At 47.7% G+C, this 22108-nt stretch overlaps 4 protein-coding genes across 4 annotated transcripts; all 4 read right to left on the minus strand.

Annotated features, from left to right (window-relative positions):
- Positions 1-9722: 9722 nt before the first annotated feature.
- BKA67DRAFT_655185 (uncharacterized protein) lies at positions 9723-10178 on the minus strand (the record flags this gene model as incomplete). The annotated part of the gene is made up of 1 exon (XM_046106706.1): positions 9723-10178. One exon carries the CDS (start codon positions 10176-10178, stop codon positions 9723-9725), a length of 456 nt encoding a protein of 151 aa, XP_045961114.1.
- An 844-nt stretch (positions 10179-11022) lies between these two features.
- Positions 11023-12707, minus strand: BKA67DRAFT_553487 (Alpha/Beta hydrolase protein). The gene has a single exon (XM_046101913.1). It carries the CDS (start codon positions 12320-12322, stop codon positions 11306-11308), a length of 1017 nt encoding a protein of 338 aa, XP_045961115.1. The 5' UTR covers positions 12323-12707; the 3' UTR covers positions 11023-11305.
- A 1-nt stretch (position 12708) lies between these two features.
- BKA67DRAFT_553490 (uncharacterized protein) lies at positions 12709-16025 on the minus strand. The gene is made up of 3 exons (XM_046101914.1): positions 15593-16025; positions 14174-15296; positions 12709-14025 (listed from the first exon to the last, which is right to left on the minus strand). Exons 1-3 carry the CDS (start codon positions 15783-15785, stop codon positions 13044-13046), a joined length of 2298 nt encoding a protein of 765 aa, XP_045961116.1. The 5' UTR covers positions 15786-16025; the 3' UTR covers positions 12709-13043.
- A 3019-nt stretch (positions 16026-19044) lies between these two features.
- BKA67DRAFT_532127 (uncharacterized protein) lies at positions 19045-20168 on the minus strand (the record flags this gene model as incomplete). The annotated part of the gene is made up of 2 exons (XM_046099487.1): positions 19045-19261; positions 19315-20168. 2 exons carry the CDS (start codon positions 20166-20168, stop codon positions 19045-19047), a joined length of 1071 nt encoding a protein of 356 aa, XP_045961117.1.
- Positions 20169-22108: the final 1940 nt, after the last annotated feature.

The raw sequence follows: 22108 nt of genomic DNA on the forward strand, positions 1-22108 counted from the left end.
TGGGGCTGTTCTTTATCGATTATCGCTCACTCACTTGTCTGTTATTGCGATCCTTAGACATATTTCTACGATACCCAGAGTATAGATTTAATATTTTATTTTACAACACTGGTATGTGCACGTCTCATAAGCCCCCCCTTCTTTTGTTATTTCGTCTCTTTAGACAGTTCGAAGCTCCGTTCTGGGGAAGCTATGCCGGTCCACACTTGTCAAGAGGTCCAGTTCCAATCGCCAATGTAGCCGAACTATTTGAAAATTAGGCAGCTTCCGTCGCAGTATCAAGTAAAACCAAGTGTGTTTTTACCATTGAAATTGTGGTACCGGTACGGGGGGCTTGCTGGACATTCTCTAGTTTCTTGGTCTAAAGATGTGCAGGTGCTTTGCCACAGGACTAATACAGCTTATAGATCTTGCCGCAATAAAAGAATTGCAATTTGAGCACTTCCGCCACTGCAAAGTAATCACAGCGGCTTCTTGTATCAAAGACTGGTCATCTGACCTGCCCAACAGCTACACATCATAACCCCCACCAACGCAGCTATCTTGAAAAGCTGTCGCAAAAATCACAACTAAACAATTAGTCAAAACATATTGACATTAGTGTCAACCTGGTCACTATGAGCAACATCAAGTCTGGTGGCTTGCCGAAAGCCAGCCAAGGCGGCTATCCTGGCATTGCGCCAAACAACCAGTCACTTCTGTTGGAGAAGCTAAGCGTTCGACGATCTACCCCAGATTCCGAAGCTTTAGCTAGTTCTGACGACGAGGTCGATCCCCATCACCGTCAGGAGCCAATCCACCCTGCTATCCAGCCACAGAAGCCTGTTCGCCGCGCTTCTTGGCTGAACGATACCTCACAAGTGAACATGCCACAGCCCAGGAAATCATCCTTTGCTAGTAGCACAATGTCTCCGACGGCATCGCACCCGAGCACCCCATTAGCCGAAACGGGTGCTAATACTTGGGGTTCACATTCTGTTCATACGGGCACTATGGGTCGTCCTCATCAGCCGCCTTCCAGCTTTACGTGGGGTACCGGTATCTGGAACACAGAACGAAGCAAGGAACCACCTTCGAGACTGACCGAAGTTCTGCAGTCCCCAACGTCGACTGTTCCTCCAGGCCTAGGCGGTGGTGCCTCATTTGGTGGTGATAGCTTCCTGACCCACCAGACATCACCCGGCCCAAGGGAGGTTGGTCCAAATTCTCAGATACCATTTGCCATTCCTCTGCACCCAACCCCGAAGACATACCGCTCGCAGTCCTACTCGGTAGGACAACTCGAACCCGACACGGGCAATCCTACTTCGGCGCCGCCATCACATGTGCCGGGTAGAACACGGCCAGCTGGTCCTTCAGGATTACAGCATCGTCCATCCCGCCCTAGCATGTTAAGTGAAATGTCAAATGATGGGATGTTGGGCAAGGTTCATGAAGTTGACGACGACGACAACCAGAGCACTCATAGTTCGGGGCTTGGAGCTCAGAATCATCAAACTGATCAGTCGAAGACGATCGAGTTGTTGGCTCGTGAGAATGCCATGTTACGACAGCAACAGTACCAGAATTCCCGACTTCGTCCCAGAGCATCAACTACCTACGGCATCGGTAATGGGTTCAGTGTGCGCGATCCTGTGCCGGAGGAATCCGACTACGCGGTTGATGAGCTTGATGAAACCGGTGAAGGCCATGATGCAGCAGCCAAGCGTGCGCTGGGTAGGCGCATGAGCGAATATGGCGCAGGAGCATTTGGCGTCCGATCGCCTCTTTACCCGGTTGAAAACCGAAACCTGGAAAACGTTAAGAAAGCATACTGGCAGAGTTCCTTGGGTTTCGGTGGTATGGGCGACATTCCACAGAGTCGCAGACACTCTTTTGCCGATGTCCCTACACGACAAGGCTCCATCAGTTCCGTCGGAGGGCAAGAAGCAGGACCGTTGCATGAGATTCATTCCCCTGATGCTGCCCATCAACAAGATTTCGGTGGATTCTCTGAGAACGGCGCCTTCGGTGTAAACAATCCAATGCAATATTTCGCTGGTGGCAGCGGTCATCAGGCCATCGCCGCTTCAGCATACGCTAATCCTTATGCCTCATACGGAATCCCGCCGGCAATGTCAAACCGACCACCTTCGCCACACCGTAGCATGTATGGAATGGGGCAGCCTCGGCACAACCAACTGCTACATATTGTTCTTTTTAAGTGCTCTCGTGCCGATGTATTCTACATTCAAGAAGGTACAGGTCTCACTGTCAAACCCGGTGACCTGGTCATTGTTGAGGCCGATCGTGGCACAGACCTTGGAACCGTGGACCGCAGCAATGTCGATTGGCAAACGGCCAAGGAGCTAAAAGAGCATTACGCCGAGGAGCACTACAAGTGGCTCATGATGTATTCTCAGAATGCAGCCGCAGCTCAAGAGGGCACCGGAGCAGGTCTGATGGCAGCCTCGAACGGCATGCATGGAGGTGCTATTGGTGGAATGGGGCCGCCTAGCCAGCACCACATGCCCGAACCTGGTTCTGGCGAGCTCAAACCGAAACTGATCAAGCGCCTTGCCCAAAGCCATGAGATTCACAACTTGAGGGAGAAGGAAGGTAACGAAGCCAAGGCCAAGCGCGTATGTATGCAGAAGGTCAAGGAACATGGCCTGAACATGGAAATCCTCGATGCTGAGTTTCAGATGTAAGTTCATTTACCGCTGGGTGGCTCCGAATGCCTACTGATCATTAGCAGGGATTGGAAGAAGTTGACTTTCTATTACTTTGCGGATGCTTATATCAACTTCAACTCACTCGTCACCGATCTGTTCAAAATATACAAGACTAGGATCTGGATGTCCGCCATCAACCCCGCTTCGTTTGCTAGTCCAACCCTAGGTTTACAGGCTCCTAGCGGCATCGGCCCCGGTGCTGTAGGTATTGGAAGAGGTTCGAACAACGTGGCCGCAAATGCAGAGAGACGCCAGAATCAGCCACAGGAAAACCAGACATCCTTCTCTGCCGCCAACGCTGCACGTACTTTCCAGCCCCCATTTGGACAAACCTTTGGCTCAGATCGTTCCGTGGTCTCTTCGAACAATGCGTATCCGTCGTCGGCATATCCAATGTCGGCATACGGAGCCTTCGGTCTTGGCTCTCGTACAGGAACGGTTCCATATGCTACAGGCATGGTGCCCGGTATTGATGTTTATGGCGGTGGGTTCTCCCAAAGCTCAGACTTGCAGGCAGTGCGAGCGCGATATCCAAGCCCGCATGACAACGCCACACAGCAGGACTCTCCCCTTCCCTCTGTAGCAGGGCAGAACGATTGGACCGGATCTTTTCAGAGTCTTTCATTGAACTCGCGCTGATCCTGGTTTGCTTGAGATTCCCCAAGCCGATGCCTTCATTTTCTTTCGCGTATTATACTTCGTCGTATCCGACGAGCCTTTTCACAGTTTCCAGAGGTAATGTGGGACTCTTGTCATTTTTTCTTTCTTGGAGGAATCATTGGTCTGGCTGACAGACCTGGCGTTCATGACCGGCTTGATTTGACATGGAAAGACTTGAAAGATTCACGGAATAAAACTGGCCTGGAAGGAAGACAGATTGGGTTCTTCATTTCACGCATGAAATCAACTGATTTACGATGGCATTGCAAGGACTTGAGACAAAATCGGAGACGTCAAGGAGATTGACATAGACAGAAAACTTCGCATGGCCATGGGTTGTGATTTCAATATCGGAAGGAAAGGCCTTGGTACACTTTCACTTGGGTATCGTCGTGTTACTTGTACGATCAATACTTCTATTCTTTCTTTCTCGCAACGACGCTTACGACATGGTGTTCGCCCTTTCCCAAAATTTTTCCATTTTGTCGCATTTGCACGGCCTCTTCTAAATTGTTTACGCAGGAATTAGAGACTTGCAGAAGTGGGTTTGTTCTGATAATAAAATTACTTCAGGGCAATCCTTCAGACGTGATCCGGTTGTGAAATAATCTACTCCATATCGTTTTCTCATGGCTTCACTAGATGTTTTGCATGAGCTGGGCTTAACAACCACGTATCATTTTCCCTCCGTGCGACTTGGGATACTACTGTAAGGACTTGCATCAAAGCAAAGCTCTTGTGGACCACATGTACGGGTCTACCCGTTCTGCCCGTGGCTCGGTCGAATGAGTAATTGGGTGGGCCTCTCTACATACGCGTTTCGGGGGATGTGACTTTGCAGAGCCGATCCCTGCGATGTTTGACGCAATAATGAGCGGCCCCACAGCGGTTTTGATGCCGAGGAATGTGACCATGTGCTTGCGGCTCATCGTATGTTATGCCATCATCGCATGCTGCACCTTTGCCGATCAGTTGTGTGAAGAGTTTCTTGGCTGGTAATGGCCTGGGGTCGGCGGTTGTGCGTATCCGTACATCTAATCCTTGACTCATCGTACGTTTCACCAGCCCTGGTATCAAGAAAGCGGTTTGCTGCTTCAAGCGGATCAGCCCCCGAGGGCCTCAGTATACTTGTATTTGGGCTGTTTGTCCTAAAACATGATTGTGGGCAGAGATGGCCTCAACTGTCCGACCAACTTAGAGGGTTGCAGCAAGACAGTCATGGATTTTCGTCAAGTTGGTAGATTGGCTTGTGTGCGAGTGCTCCCGACTACAACCCTCATGCTTGAGCTCTGCAAATATGCTCGGGTTTTTACAGCGACTGTGGTTTTATTCATCGTGATGCGATGGCCAGGGCTGCCCTCTGCACTGTCCACGAGGGTGCCTGCCTCACAGACGATGTATTACGGAAGCAATGTCTGAGGAATATTCCTATGCGCTAACATCTCTCTTGTCCCAATTTTGCTGTTTGCTTTGGCATCAGGTATCACTGGAGATGTTGGAGGATTGAGTTCTTATCTTGGATCATGTATGCGGCAAGTCTTTCCGGAATTCATCAAACACACCAGCCCGACGCCGAGCCAATGCATTTGGTCATCAAGGCTAATACAAGAGCTTTCCAATCCATGCTTCCACAGCGCTTTGTGAGAACTTGTTGGGTGGATATACCAGCTCTCTCAGTGTTATTTTGTCTTTTGGCACTTCTGAGTGGCAATGAAGAATCCTCTCAGGGCTAGTCTTGTCTGAAAATACCAACAAATAAGATTGCAAGTTTGGGTCTCGATATCCCGATCGCAACATACTAGAATCTGGATCAGGCATGTCTATGCTGGTACTGTTTACAGTAGTACACATATGCATGCAATAACGTCGTAATTTAAGAAGACACTCAACTGGAGAGCCCCGACTGGGTATATCACGCTTCAATAGGTTTATCACCTATCATTCATCATGTCGCCGACAAACTTGGGTGTGTGACGCATTGATTTCGGATACAAGCGTGAGAGCATTGAGAAAACTGCTCAAAACTGCACAGAGGGTATATTCGCCGATGGCGCGGTCGATATAAACGTATCACAACGATAGGATGCTCACCTTGATTTGACCTTTGCAGGAAATGGGATTTTATGCTCACCTTTTACATGCCTGATCAGCAAATAAGTAGTCAATGATCTAGACGCAGACAAGGCTTCGAACTCCTGTCTCCTTGGTGAACGGGCATACGTCCGCATTTGACAAGATCGGAAGGCGTTTTCTTTTGACCCTACTATCTAGAAGAGACCTCCTCAAAAGGTCATGCGCAGCTTTAGGTGACTCGCCCATTCATGTGCCAGGATGCACAAATCCCGGGTATTAGCGTGTCTGCTGGGTACAACTGCTGCATGCCAAGCCGTGTCATATCATAGAGACCTTATAAGCCAAATGAATTTGCACAGCAGTAGCATGGGCCAGATCGGTCAAGCTCAAATTCGTGCGAGTCGAGATAAATGATTCAAGTTGGTCTGAGCGGAAGGGCAGACACTCACTTGTCCCTGGATCATACAGATTCCAATGTGCCTGACATTGTCAGTAGCACAATTGCTTACTCACTATTCAACCGATTGATTTCATGCCCGAGCTCCAGTCCAAATCTGGATCGCAAACGAGATTCTATTTACTATAGCGGCTGAATGTGTCGAACTTTGACAATCTACCACGTTGGATACCCTTCTGCACAGCGACAGTCAAGCTGTCGACAGTACTGAAAGGGGGTTTGGGGGGAGCCAAACCACAGGTAAACACGTGCAAAGGTCTGCCACGAGGACGAGAACACCTGCACCAAAACCCCTCCCCGCGAAGGTTCAACGGGGAGCCTTGAGCTAGAGGACCAGAGATATTAACCAGTGAGAGCCAACAGAGAGGGGACAAGAGAGATGATCGCGAGATCAACTCTACACCAACAAGTGGGGAGACGCGGTAGAGCCAACCAGAGGAACCACTAGGAGAGTAGGGCAGAGAGAGAACCAGGTGAAATCAAACACAAAACGAAAAACACGAAAACGAAAATGGAAAAGTGGGGAAATCACATGGCAGAGTGGTGAGGAAGAAAAAAGGGGTTAAAAGGGATATTGTCAAACGAATATACCGCTGAAGCCGACCAACAAAAAAGTATGAGCATGAGACCAAGACCAGAGGACAAGTACGACCTGCTACCTCGCAACAATGGCAACAGAGAAGGCGCTAACCGGAGCACGCTGCGGTGTTCTTGTCGGAGCGCCCTTCGCGGCGGAGAACATGGCGAAGAGCGGGATGAGAGCAAACTTATCTAAAAACAGTCAGTTGGTTCCACAGTAACATTGCTGAAAACATGACAAGAAAACATGAAGAGAGGGCAGACTTAGCTCTGGCCTGTCCGACAGGTGTCAGGCGAATTGAATCCATAGCGGTGGCGGTCTCGATCGAGCCTAAAGAAGATAGTAGCAAAACAGCAAAGGGGCACTTACGTCTGGTCGAAAATGGTCTGGTCATGGTCTTGGTCATTATACTTCATCCTACACATGCCCCAACGGTTACTGTACCCTGCCTTGTTAGATGTCAGCACCCGGCGCGTGGGACGAACCTCGAGCTGAGCGCTGCCGATGCGCGTTGTTGCTAGGACCTTCTCCGTGGCTTGAAGAAGATGCCTGCGTGCGGCGCCGGCTGCTCTGAACTGCTTGGGACGGCCTGCGCATCTCGACTAACTCCCACAAGTCGTCCGTTTCGCCAAGTCCGTTTTTGTTACGGTTGCTGCTGCTGTTGCTGCTGCTGCCGCGACCCGTGAGACCCTGGAGCAAACTGGTGCGCTTATTCCAAACACGTTCCGCAAAGGGTAGGTCGATATTTGGATGATATCGACCGTACTTGGAAACGCGGTCAGGCTGCAACCAGAAAAAGGGCCACTACAGAAAAGACGTTAGCCATGAAGAATTCCCTATTGCGGTTCTATAGGAAAGGCTAGAAGCCTCAAAGCAGTTAAGGGATATGTAAATTTGTTGGAATATTTCTTTGGAGACACCCCGAGGGTTTGGAATGCAAGGATGAAAGAAATAAAGAAGAAACCCTAGAGAAAATGGGGACTTACCTTCCACCAAGAGCTCCCCAACACTTGGTAGAGGTTCCCTGTGTAGCCAAGATCCCACGGGTTTCCAAAAACGGTCGCGAAATGGATTCTAGGGCGTCCTTCCTCCTCGATTTGGAAACCCAATAAAATGGGCCTCTCGGTGTGGCGGTACTCATGAGGCAGCTCATTCTTGAACGCCAAATGCAACCATTTCATGGAAGTCCACCAGGAAAATCCAATAATGAGGGCAACGCCGGACAAAAAGACAGTGACCCCGAAGGGCCAGTCTGTTCGTCCAGCAGGCGATACCAAAGATACTATTGACACTATTAATGTAGCAAGAGCATCGAGGGGACAGAAGAGGAGCGTCATGAGATAGGACTTCATTGTACGGGAATATACTGACACACGAAGCCAGTCGCAATAATGATCGAATATGGGCAGGTCTCTGTTCGTCCTCTCGCAATGGTACACGCGATCAGAACATCGCTGCTCATGAAACGGACATCGTCGCAACTGGCTACCTGGATGGCCATCGATGGTAGAGCCAGATTCTTCTGTGGGATGGAATGAGATATGTCAGTGACTGGGCAAGTCGTAATATGACAAAGCTTGGAACAGAAATTTGAATAGGACGGGGATGAGAGGGGATAATATGGCATAAAATGGAACGTGAAGTAGATTGCAAAAGAATAGCATGGGACACGGAACGACTTACGATGCTGCGCCTGCGAGATAGATCGATCCTCGATGGACGATTGCCAGTTCTTGTCACAAAACCATGTGATAGAAAGGGCCAACATCCAAGCACCGAACCACTGCGCTTTGAGGACTGCAAACATCGCGATGATGGCAATGCCTGTGGCCTGTGTGTTAGTGGCGTCAATAGGCAGAAATGGAGCATCGTTGACAGAGGGGGCAATGAGTGTCAGATACGCATAACGATACATGACCGTATACGATGACACCCCAGCGAAGAGGACGAGCCACAACGGACTGAGCCATGTGGCTGCAAATACAAGCTTCTCGGGAAGCAACAAAATGTTGCCCCACGTAGCCTCGTCCATCTTCAAGAATCGAAAAGTCGGGAAAGAGGCGGAAAAGGAAAAAGGGTAAAAAAGGAGAACGGTGAATGGGGAAAGGGTAGAGATCGGTGGGGAAGTCGAAGTTGGAGGTGTTTGTGGATGCACGTGTGGGAGTGTATATGGGTGACGTGATGGGTACAAGAGTGTTCGCGATGCGGTCTTTTGTGAAGTCGTAGTATGATCAACTCGTGAGCCGGACCTAGGTCTAGCAGACTTTCAGATCAAGAGGACAACACGAATAATGCGCTCGCGGTTACTTCAAATACTCAAAGATAGTCAAGATTATGAAATCGAAATGGGATCTGTGAGAGATGATGAAAAGAGGAAGACAAGAGGAGCTCAGAATCTCGAATGCAAATAAAGGGCATCGAACTCGGTAGGTCCACCCTACGATGTGATTGCCTAGCAACCCTTAGAAGTCGCTTCTACGTAGCAACCAGATAATCCGGAGTTTTTGAGCCTAAAGCGTCAGATGGAATAACTAATGGAATGATTCATCCTAGCAACCAGAGCCTGAGCTCCGAAGGGCGTGGATATAGTGACCCGGAATTTGACTGGGCTCAGGCATTGTATTATGATATTAGGCTGTAGTAGCTGATGAGGAATCTTGTATTGGCTCCATTGAATATAATATTCATATATATATATTTATGGGAAGCCTCAAAAGCCTCATTTAGAAAGCCATATCTAACACCTTAGGCATCGAGCCAGCAGCGTCGAACTCTGGATCCCACACTAAGAGTTTCATCATGTAGCTGATCTATCCATAAGCGAAGTCTAATACTACAGGATGAGGTACAAGAATTAACGTTGTCACTTGTGGTCGGAAAGTCTCAGGCTCAAAGAACGATGAATGTGGTTAGGATTGAATATAATGAGTGATAGCTGACTAATCCTGCCATGGAATCGTTGCTATCTGAATACCTTCCGACATGGATTACAATAAACTCCAAGCATAAAATCATTTTAGAAGCCAGTGGCAGAGGGTCTCACAGTCCATACCAACAGAAGAAGCTGAAGTTGTGATTGAAACTCGACTGAACAGTTTGCCACGGAGTCAACCTCTTTGCCTTCCTGCGATGCGCTATCAGCGATAATGACAAGTTTCTCGTCCAGGCGCACTTGATTTGCTGTTCTGGTTATGTCTTCCTTGGCTAGCTTCTCTGCATAATGATGTGCCACAGCAAGCTACAGGCCTGGTCTGCCACAAACATCATCGAACCACTTCTTGGCAGGGTCGTAACAGTGGCGAGGGCAGGAATCACATTCGCCAGCTACACAGAACTGCAAATGTTCCTTAATCCAGTTGCCCGACCATGTCCATTGTGAGTGGCAGAACTCATCTGCAGTGAGGTCTCGCACGTCGCCAATGGCTGGCCAAGTTTTTTGACCCTCTGAGTCAAAACATTTGACGTAGCAAGGCGGAAGTTTGCGGTAAGGAACTTTTCCTGGCCGACCGTCACCTGTTCCATCCCTCATTTCATCAGCGATCACGTCGGCTCTTCTAAAACTAGGAGCTGGCTGTACGTCGACGTCGGTTTGATTGTCCCCAATGTTCTCCGTATTGGTCTTGTTGAATACAGGCAATACAGCCGCAATGCCTGCAAGCGTATGGAGTGGGAGCAGTAGAAACTTGGCTTGCATCGTGAATTATTGTGTAGTGCGCTGATCAGAGTATGAATATGGTATACGCAAGAGTTTTCCTGATTATATGATGACGGGAAAACGATGTTAGGATTATGCGACTGAAAAGTCAGAAATAATGGGAGGGGGTGTGGCTCCTTAATATAGATAGATATCTTGCGCAAATTCTCGGAATTCCCAGCAGCATGACACATCCGCGAGCAAGTTAAGCTGCGCACTCTAGCATAACTTCTGGAATGGGAGACTTGCTGCTATGTGGAGACATGCGCACACAAAGGGAATCACAAATAGTTTGAGTCAGTTGGAGCCACGACCAATGCAAGTTGGAGTTTCTGTGTACATGCTTATATACATGTTGGTGAAGGATATTGATCGTAGGACTTGCTAAGACTGACCATTGGGTGATATAATGCAAGGCTTTCTCCCATGATTGGGTTCTCGTCCCATGATGTGGTAGGTGGTGTGACCTCTTATCAATATGCTCGAGTGGTAAAACAAAATGAACATATAATGTGAAAAAGACATGATTTCTTTTCGTGAACCTGAAGAGGACTAGTAAAATATTCAATCCTTTTCCTTACTAGCAAACCTTGTAATCACAATTGAGCAGTTTTGAGCGTTACCTTGGACCAGGGAATCGAATTCCGATGGCCATTCACCGGTGCTCTGTGTATTGGATAATGAATCATAATAGTGCACAGCAATAAACTGGCTTATAGTGACATGTACACCGTCACTGCAGTCCACACAGACCTTGAACATTTATGCTATATAGTTAGTTTTATAGCTAGCCACGAGTGCAATTTTGAAACGTGAGCAACTACATTAACTGGGTAAATAAAGTGGTTCGTGATCGTGGCTGGGAATTTCATTATGGTAAAATGAATGGTAATAGTGCCAAATTGTAGAAAGAAATTTGCTTCCACGATAATTTGACAGAACAACTACTAATATGGAAGTCCCTGTGACTCGAAAAGAGTCGAGTCCTCTTATCATACAGCTATTAGGACAGTTAAAAGAAATAGCCAAGCGTAGCGTATCATGCAAGTTTGCACCAAAAGGTCCCATTCCTCTGAAGACCTTCTATCACAATCATGCCTTCATATCTTCCGTCCCGGCCCATTCTGCTAACTTCCGTCTGATAGCTGTTTTGCTTGCGACACGGTGGCTCCCTCAAGCCAGCTCAATATTTCTTCAGCGCATACTTCCCAATATGCATCCATCATCAAATGATGAGCACAGCCTTCAATGGTCACTGCTATACAGGTCTCTTGACTGATGCCGGCTTTTACTGCAGCCTGCTTGTAGGCCGCTGCATTGTCTAGGACCATAGATGCCGGAACCAGTCTGTCCTTTGAACCCGCGATGCAAAGTACTTTTCTCGTCCTTTCTGAAGTCTCCAGGCCGGTTAAAGCGTCCATGACCTTTTTGGCGTCTCCAACAGGCCTGAATATAGAGAGACCAGCGCGAGCGCTCTCTTTGGGAGTTTTGCAGGTTTTCATCCAGTCGAGGATCGTTTGTTCTTTTGCCTCTTTGCTGAAGAACGATGCCCTGACCTGCCTGGGCGTATGAAGCAGGCCCCGCGCGCTGTAGAAGCGCGGATAGCCCCCGGGTGCTTCAACCTTTTGCCAGTTCGCCATGATCATTTTACCGCCTCCGTATAATGGTGCGGCACCAAGGAGGATCAAACCAGAAATATCAACACGTTCACCGGGGCTGCCTCGCTTCAGGACTCCAGATGAAAGCAAATGTTGCACCACGCCGCCGCCAAGCGAGTGGCCACTCAGCACTGTTGGAGGCGCTTTTGGATGAGCAGCGGCTATATGGGCAAGAGCGGCTTGGATATCATCAACCCAGCTGTGTATGTTCGTGAAGAGCATTTTCGATAACCAACACTGCGCCGAAGATGCGCCATGCCCTCGAATTGAAAGAGCATACGCCGGGTAGCCATGGTCGGCCAAGTACGGCAGAAAGTTTTGGAAATCATGTGCCGAGCAAAATGACCCATGGATGAAAAGCAGGGGTGGCTTGTCGTTTGGTTCATCTGACGGGAGACTATGTAGTAGCTCAAGCATCCCTCGTCGACCCTTCAGTCGTACTGTCTGAAGTGACATGTTGAATGAGCAACGATATTTCGCCGCCATAATTAGGAATTACGATAAAACAGGACTGTCGTGTGCCCAGACCTCAGACAGACTACTTATCGAGATTACTGTTGAAGGGAAGCACGTCGCTGCTTGGTATTAGACTGATACTGTCAATCAAACGCATTCTCAGATTCTCAAGAGTGAAAACCCTCTTGGCGGGTATACATTGGGTTTTGAGTTCCTGGAGGATTCGACTTTCACGTAAGGAGTTAGTATGCCGTTTGGTAAGCAACCACCATACAGCGGAGCTAACAGCCCTAATTTCGAATGTCAATGGACTGATTGGTTTCTACGACTTATGCTTCTGGGTACCGCATCCTAGAAATGATGATTAGTGTTATAATGATAATATTATCCAGTAGCTCGGACAGAAATGCATGTGATGGATCCGAATGGAGTTCAATATAGCCGGAGTGTTGATGGACGTACACTGGTCATGACAGCATGATGACGTCAAAGACTTTTTCAGTTTTGGCAATCCAGCCCGCTAGACGTGGCGTCCCAAATCATTCCACGTTTGGTTTTTTACAATACTCAAACCCTCCCCTGTTACGGAAAAAGACGTCAAATTAGGCAGACTTAAGTCGAGTGGGATGGTATTGTATAGAATAACATGGATTGTTGTAGAATGCGTTGTTGTAAGAAAGTGGTGACCTTTCAGCTAAGTAATCTGCTTCCAGTCCTACCAATTCAAAAGACACTGCGTCAACTCGTCTGTTTACCGTTTGTCCCTGACCAATTCGAGTTTCCCTTTCCAATATCTGTCCGTACCTCTCGTTTGAGCACGATATTCCTTAATAGCTACAGCAACATCTTTGTGCAAAGCTAGTAATGGTTGTAGGTTGGGCTTAGCATTGCCTCCAGGGAAAATCATTTCATCCCAAGCAGTATAAAAGATGTATGACCCATATGGCACACCTGCAGCAACATGATGAGGCATAGCGGGCCCAACATTCTTACGAAGTTTAGGATCTTGTACATTGGCTGTGTACTTGCTGACAGCAGGAGACATTCCAGTTACCTCACTGCCGGTCCAAACTTTCAGGGTAAATACATTTCCAGTCCAAGATTCAGGAGCTTCAACCCGATGCACGATGAAAACATCTCCTGAGTGCTGCCAGATATCGCTTTGAGAGTTTCCGGCTGTTTCTGACATTTTTGGCGAACCTATCACCTGGGTTTCTCTGCCGATTTGGTTTTCGGCGTTCTCTGCAAGTAGTCCTGCCTGCGCGTCTCCGCTTGTTTCATCTAGGTTATCATTCGTAAAACTAGCAGGGTCGAGGAGTTGATCGAAGTCAACGTCGTCATCGAATAATGCAGTTGGTAGCTCTTCATCAGACAACAATTCCAACCGGATGTACTGCAGTCCTCTCACGACCTTAGAGCCTCGTTGAGTGCTTGATGCCAGGACCTTTTCAACTGCATGCTGTTGACTTGAGGCGAGATCCAAGAAATTAGTGAGGGCCAAAATCAAAGGGCCAATAGAGTGCGTTGGTATGTGAGTAAGTGTCAAGGATGACAAGCGTGGGTTCGTGTCTGGCACAAATACTTGGGGATAAGCTATCTGGGCGTGTTCGCGAACGACAGTTTCCGCGAAGACCGCAGCCGCTCGCTGTGACAGCTCCCGGCTGTTGACAGTAGGTATGTTTGTCACCAGGGAGTGATGGACGCGCAAATGTCGGAGATTTGACGAGAATACGCTATAACGTTCGGAGTTAGTAATTACATCTTAATACTGGGTTGAAGACTCTTCTAGAGCATTGCCAAAGTCATAAAAATGCCTTCACGAGCAGTATACACTCTGTAGAAATGCTGCAAGGGACAGAAGATGGTCTTTATTTTGCTTACGGCCGGATCAGGTGTGATGTTCCAAAAAGCCCGCTTATCCGGAGACTAGACTGGGCGTTTGAAGTGATTGAAGAGATGTGCTGAACGCTGCAATCGAAATGCTCCAGTCGTCCTAATGTACATCTCAGCAGCCTCCGAACCCCTGCCGATGTAATTTGGTTGCCGCTGATGGATAGGTGAGTGAGCCCCCCTTGGCCGCTGCGTGCGTCGTGCGTAAGACTGCTCGTAGATACTGGTTGCTGACCGAGCAAATCTGCAAGCAAGTGACTTTTCACGCTGTCAATGTCGTCACACCGTCGAGGACCGGCGCCACTACATCGCACAGTCTGCCACTCCTGTAGTTCCTGGTGGCTTCTACCACAGATGTATGGCGGCGCGTCTGGAAAGTAACGCATAGGATGAACAAACGTGGAACTTTCTTTCGATTCCATTAGGAACTCAAGCGGCCCATACTCAATAGTACCTAGTCGTCCAGGGCTGATTAGTTTGCCCTCGATATGGAAATGTGCATCTGACCGCAAAGTCAGAGACGAGAAAGACATCCTGATCAATGTATCGATTGTGGCATCGGTTAGCTTGTTATTGGATAAATCCAAACTCCATAATTGTCGTCCAAACCTCTGAAGCAAGATACGCGCCGAGGAATCATCCAACTCACGTTGCCGTATTTTGAGCACTCGAAGACCCGGTACGTGATCCGGATTAAGGGAAGCTTTTACTGTTTGGCTTATGGAGCCGGGCAACGACGATATGTCTAGATACACGAGATCTCTGAGATAGGCGGATCGGAAGAAGTTAGCGTTGAGGTGGTGTGGGCAATTTGCAAGATCAAGTAATTGAAGGGAGTTCGGGGTTTTCCTGTCTGTGTTGATTACATCAACCCACGCAAGTGACTCCGGATTGAGCTCGGGATGTCCATCAACAAGTAAGCACACAAGTCGGGGGAAGAGGGTTGGAAGATGCTTGAAACTATTGGATATTGCCCTCTCACTGGCATCTGTTGAATAAAGACCAGAGGCAACGACGGCAAAGTTTCGAAAGTCCAGCGACCGCACAAATTCTCTCGTCATTAGTCTTACGGAGTTTAGGTGGACGTAAACAAATCTGCAATACCACGCGAGGTCCAAAAAAAAGTTAGCAGGTACGATTTTGGTACAGAACGGAATTTGTCTAGTTATCGCACTCCGACGGCTCTTTCTTCATGTAGGCATATTGTGTGTTGCGAGGTGGACTGTCTATCTCTAAGTGGAAGTAAATCTGAGAACTCCCTTGAGAAGCTTTTCATGGCACAGAAGGGGTGATGATCGAAATAAGAAGAAAAGCATTAGATCTTGAGCTCGTAAGACAAGTTCACGATAGTGGATGGCCCAAACGAATCCCTAGTGCCCGTCATTAAAATGCGGGGCCAAAAACACTTACCATCATTTGGATGCAGGCCGTGATGTCTTGCTGTGACAAGAGGATCAAGCCAGAGGCGAGGAGCAAATTGTTGGTAGAAGAGCTTGTTAACGCGGGAACACCGTCTCCAATCAGTCGTTAGCACATATGGGCCTACAAGCTGCAGCCAATGTGGCGCGGTGGTTGCTTGTTCGTATGATGGGAGGCTTTCCATTGTAACATTGACAGCTAATAACTACATCGAATTTTTTTTAAGGGATCTGGAGGTTGAAGATGATAGATGAAGATGAACTTTACAGCGTTGGCCCATCATGCTGTCAGCCTCATGTTGAGAAAGAGTGGTCGTGCTGGAGGGGTAGGTGCAACTTCGAAAGTGATTGCCAGCTGCTGCCGGATCTCCCAGCTGGATCCCTTTCCTTTTGTATACATGAACACATTGAAAGGGGCTGGTTTATTAGACATCGCCCCTGGGATTTAGTGTGGTATATCTTGTTCTTGCTTGCTTAGAACCATCTGAGACTGAAAAGAAACCGACCAACAAAACCGCGACAAGATGAATGTAAATGGACGAGATCGTCTAGTTCAAGTCCAGAGTTACCTTACCTCTGTACTACGAGAGTTGACCTTTTCCTGTCTAAAGCAGACTGTAACAGAGTGAAGATGATCACCACTATTATGCAGCTTGCCATTGACATGAAAAATTTCGATCTCCACTACGACTCGGAGATAATCAACGATCAACATGTCAGAAGCTTCTCGCGAGCGTCTAAAGCGGTGATGGCTGCAACACAATTTCCTTGCTGATCCTACCAGCCTCTAATAGCTCAGCCCAATTCTTTGCAACGACTGTTGTACATATCTGTTAACAAGGCGAAGCTGTGCGAGGCAATCAAAAAGCACAGGAATGACTAACATCAGCTGGGTTGGCAATCTCTGCATGAGCTCGGGCGCTGTAAGGCAATATGTAAATGTCATAACATGCTTCATCCTTGCCGCTGGGTCGTTTATTGGTGGTAATACCACTTCATTCAAAGATACCGTATTTGTTGAGGCAGCGCTGCACACAGCCTCCTATGAGGCCTTATCAAAGACCTGTGGCATTTGGTGGGGTAATTCAACAGAGACAGTGAGGCTAATGTGCATCTGTTGTACATCTAATTATGACTAGAGGACCATAGCCGAGTCGTCTTATCCGTTTGCCTGGGCGCAGCAGACGACCATCAAAAAATGCATCCACAACATAAACCTGGCACTCCAGAATTGGAAGGTAATTTGCTTGGTTTTGTTACTTTCGTTGCATCCTCACGCCTGAATTCCGAAGATTGACTCCGCCTTATGCCGATATTGCTTCGAAATCGTGTCACACTAGTGAGCAGCCGGATTCGAAACGCATCCATGTCTAGTTGATGCACTGCTGCTGTTGGTCGTGGTGCGGTTTCATGCGTAGACCTCGGCCCGAAACTATATTGTAATGAATCGGCAATACCAAAACATGACCCGAAATACACATGTTTCAATGGGATCATGAGTGAATCTCACGTAACGGTGTGCAATGTTACCATATGGTAATCTCTACTGATAGGTCGATATCCGTATGTTCAGTCACTCCAAATAATGTCGGGCGCACAGTGTGTAGCGGGTCAGAATTCTGGACTAAACGTAACTCGATGCGAGATGATCCTGATGGGATCCGGCATATCAAGCAAAAGTATAATAGCACGTCAATAGAAATAAAAAGTACGAGGTCGCTGGTTCAATTGTGATCAGAATATATCCTCAAGCTGCCAGGGAAGAGAGAAATGTTCCGATAACGTCGCACCTACTCTAAGCCAAGACCGCGAATATGATAAGTCTGTCCATCATGCTAATGCTTTGTATATATTTGGCGCGAATGAGGTGAGCTCGCGGACATTTGCATCAGTCAAGGTGATAGTGATTTCCCGAGTTTACCGAACGCTCGGGATTAGACTACGGTAGGTCCAATGACCTGACTCTTATGCACCACTCATGCACGTTGGAGCGAGAAAAAAAAACTTCGAAAATCAGCAGCACTGCCCGACCACGTTGCAATCTATTTCGATGCTACCCATTTGCCTTCTCAACGCACCGTTTGTTTGGTTGTTGTACTTCACAGGACCATAGGATCTTGACTTGTCGTTGAAGCACTGGGTCCAGTCTGGCTAGGTCTGTGTCTCTCCGGCTTCAATATTTTGCTTTTTGAAAGCAACGGCTCATGCTGCGGCTCAATTAACTCTTTGCACATGCCCCTGATTACCGTTTTGTGCTGCATTATCTCAGCATGCACACTAACATCCTTTGGATTATTGCTTCTTAGTAGCAATCTACTGTAGCGCGTGTTAGTCCTGAGGGGTTGATGCATATTGCATGAATTACCCAATCTCAAAAGGGCAGGATGAAAGAGCTTAGCTTCAGCCCAGGATCTTTGCTAGTCTAGTTGTCAAATATGAGACCCACAGAGCCCTAGAACGTATGCAGACGTGGCGTCCCAACTGGTATGTTACACAGCATTAGGTATTCTTTGGTATGTTACACACCATGAGGTGCTCTTTGGCATGCATGTCATTTCAGTTCATGCTTCTTCCGATGGTCCTGGTTTTCATGCCAACTCGGGCATCCACGGGAACGACGACCATACATCCATGTAGACCACTGTGTGGATTCATAGTATGGCGTTCATCAGATAATCGATTATTAGCAAACATGTTGTTTCAAAGCAGGCGGAAGACATGGTGTTGGCGGCGTGTTGCATTCAAACTAAGTGAACATCAGGCGAATCTTGCGTCAGCTTTCTGGTAGGTCCCGAGACAATAAGGAGGAACACCCTTTCCGCAAAACTTTTCTCTCCATTTCTGATATACAGTGGCTCTGAAGATGGTGACACAAATACCAGATCTAAGCTAAGCAGAGCCGGTGTGAACCTCGCTGTGTCCCGGTATTTAGCCTGCGAAATCTGAGACCTAATTATCACTGGTATCTCACCCGCGGAGGTTGCCAAGTGGCATGCACTAGATGCAATATACATTCCGTCGAAGGCTTCCACATTTGCAGATCATAAACATGGCAACCTTTTCCCAGTGGATAAGTAAATCAGTTTCATTCAAATATCTGAATTGATTTTGAATATGTTTGCAACATTGTACTAATGATACATTGCGTAAAAAGAACCCCGATGTCCCTAGACATGATGTATTCCAACCTGTGAAACTTTTCATCCGAATTCGATGAACTCGACTAACAATACAACTGCTCAAATACACTCATGTAAAAACGGAGTGCTTTTTAAAATGCAATATGCCAAGCCAATCCCATAAACGCCATGCTTTAGTGACATTCCGATCGATCTTAGCACGTCTTAAAGCTCAACATCGTTGTGTTCGTGAAGCATCTTTTGGCAATATCCAAGTCTATATCAGACACTTGTCTTACAAGACTGAGACCGCTTTTCTAAGTATTCATTTCGTGTTTTTCTTGGCTGTGTTTCGTCGTTTTGTTTGTGACATTATCTCAGCGTACTCCAGTACTGCGTCTGGATGATAGAGCGTCCTCGACGTGCTTGAACGCTCATGTTTGGTGTGCAGGTACAAATGCGACTTATAATTGTCCTTTCTAGTGGAGAAGTTGTGACCACAGAACTTGCATATCTCGTCATCCTCTCCATGGCTGTGTTTTCTAAGCGATAATTAGCTGACAGTCCTGGATTTTGGGCAGGATAGAGGACTCACGATCTAAAGTGACGTTTCAAATGCTCGGCTCGTTTGTAACCTTTCTTTCCCGCATCCTTTAATGCACATTCAGGCATCTGACATCGGTGTTGCGCTGAAGGTATCGAGGCGATGAAGCCAGGCTGGAATTTGCCTCTTCGGGACACTTCTCCGTTCTGAACGCGGTGTAATACGCTTGATTTCCGCTGCGCATTCTCCATTGGCAGGTGCCTTCTCATGGTATTAGACAGATACGGCGGTGGGCGACGTATGCTTCGGTCTTGGAGAGATACATCGCTTAGCACTGGCACCAAAGCTGGAGAATCGGGTTTATCCAAGAACCCCAGAGAGTTTTCGGACGGGTTAGTCCAAAGGGAAGAATTGTCCCAGGTTGGGTTGTGTAGCGAGTAAGGAGGAGGTGGTACATTGAAAGGAGACGTCAGATTATCCGAGAAGGGATATTGTTCTAACATATTATGGTTGTTGAAGTCCATAGCATTGCCATACTGAGGAAGGCTGGAATGCATTACTGTTGCATGTTCGATATCCATATTGTATGGTGAGTCCGTAGGATATTTAGACGGCGTTGGTGGGTATGCTTCCCAGGCCAGAATCTCTGCCTTCACCTCTGTTATCAAGTAATCATCCATGGACGAGGATGTTGGTGTTGTGGTAGGCCCATTTTCTCGTACTGGACCGAAGCCCGTAGATGTCTTGTGTTGCTGAGGTGTGGAGCGACCGGAGTGTGGTGTAATGGGTGCGCAGGAAGGAGTGGTCGAAAAGCTTCGAGTGGATGAAGCACTGGACAGCTGACTTCCAAAGTCAAAATCCTCCTCTCCGTAGTCCAATGAGATATCGAGGTTGAAAGGCTCCATGTTACACTTTGGTGTATAGGGACCTGTGACGGTGATCGAATTATCAGGCTGATTTCTCGTATTGGTAGTATAATTACAAAGAGTTCATGGTAGTCTCGAAAGGAATGAGGGGATAGCCAATAGATATACAGAAGGGCAGAAATTTGGTTCTATTGAGATTGACAGCCCCTCCCTTGAACTCTTCAGAGTCTCATCGGCCCCAGGCTGGCGTAGTCTATTTTACAATAGGCACTCGGACCGCAAAGACACAAGCGGAGCCTCTGATAGGAATGCTACCTACGAACGTGTAGTGGCGTCCAAGCTGCGCAAAAAAAGAGATGTGCTTCGGGCCGGGAATCTGGGCACATCTTTGGAGAAAGGCAGTGGGAAAGACCAGGCATAAGCCTTCTCACACCAAGCCACTAGCCTCACGGGCAGACTTCTGACAAGGTTCGACCTGCAGCTGCGGACCAATTCGAAATGCGGTTGCGTCCCGACAGCTTGGTCAACCAGGATGTGTTGCAAGCACGAACTACCAACATGCATATTATAAATAAACCCAGCCATGTTTGAGCAAGTCCCAGCGGGGTAGCTATAACTGTAATCTTATTATTAAAAATTAGGATACATTTGGATGCTCTGGTCGTGACAATTCTTGTCAGCTTATAGGCCAATGGCGGCGAATGCAGCTGTCACTTACACATTTTGGCTGGTGTAATTGGATCAGCGAAAAGCAATCGATCTTGCATGAACGCGACACTGTCGTACTCATTTTAAGGGAAACCCAGCTTGAGACACATAATATCAAGTTGCCACAAGGAGACATATAGCATAATCTAGTTTTTAGGAATAAGATCAGGAATGGCCTCAATAGATCGCAGCCGCATGAATCTATCACTCCTGGCTGTCTAGAAACGTAGACGTGGCACGTACTTGCAGCAAAAATCCAATCTGGCATCCGCCATCTGGTGATTCTCTACATCACCCGACTCGTTGTCGTTGCCACAAACATGGCGGATGTCCCTCATCCTCTCGCGCAGTGGATGATCCTTGAACAATGAAAATCGTGGAACTTCATTGCTGTAATCCTTGTCGAAATATTTGTTTGCTCAACTCCCATGACCATCCTCTTGCATCTAAGAAAAGCTTAGACTAGTCTAGGTTACGACAACATTCCAGAAAGTCGGCCAAAAGAAGCTGCAGGGACTGTGCCCCATTAGGCCACCTCAGGAGGTGGAACTTCTACTTTACCATGGCAAGGGGGTCGTTTTTAGATGTCATGCGAGCTGGACATGCATACTCGAGACATGGCAGTACCTCTCTCTCCTAAGGTTGATATGTCGGCACTCGGGGAAGCATGGAGACGGCTTTCTAGACAAACTCGCTAGGTTAGATGAATAAGGGTTCAGGGGCCCGTAGTGAAGATCATGGTCGCCGTACGCATCCCACACTATCAGCACTATGAACATTCATGCAGATCACTTTGATCAGTGTCTGGCTGCAAGCCACTAGATGCGCGACTCAGCGGCTCGATCTCGTAGTAGTGGTAAGCAGGGCACCCGAATCAAATATGGACATGTTCGCCAAGTGATCTGCGATAACCTGTAGGTGGCAGACGAGGTGTAAAATCAAATATCTCGACTCGACCATGAATTGTTTATTGCGGGAGAGCTCTTCCAGGGTCTTGGCTTAGTGTTCCACTTGAGAAGGATCTCGATGCAGGGTTTGACTCCACTGAGAAACTCACTAAGTTAGCTTGTACATAGGTCTTACCCAGCAACTACTGTAATAAGCAAAGTGCTAATATTCACCCGCCAGACAATCTCGCTTGTTAGAAGATGAGCACAACTAAATGCCAACAGCCTCAAGAACAAGAGGTTTCCTCGAATGGCTTGTTTCACTGACTCGATTGTGCATCTGGTACACATCCAAAGCGGCGGTCAGTCGGGATCGTTCCTTAG

Source organism: Truncatella angustata (assembly GCF_020726525.1).
Source record: "Truncatella angustata strain MPI-SDFR-AT-0073 chromosome Unknown BKA67scaffold_2, whole genome shotgun sequence".
NCBI classification, from domain to species: domain Eukaryota; kingdom Fungi; phylum Ascomycota; class Sordariomycetes; order Amphisphaeriales; family Sporocadaceae; genus Truncatella; species Truncatella angustata.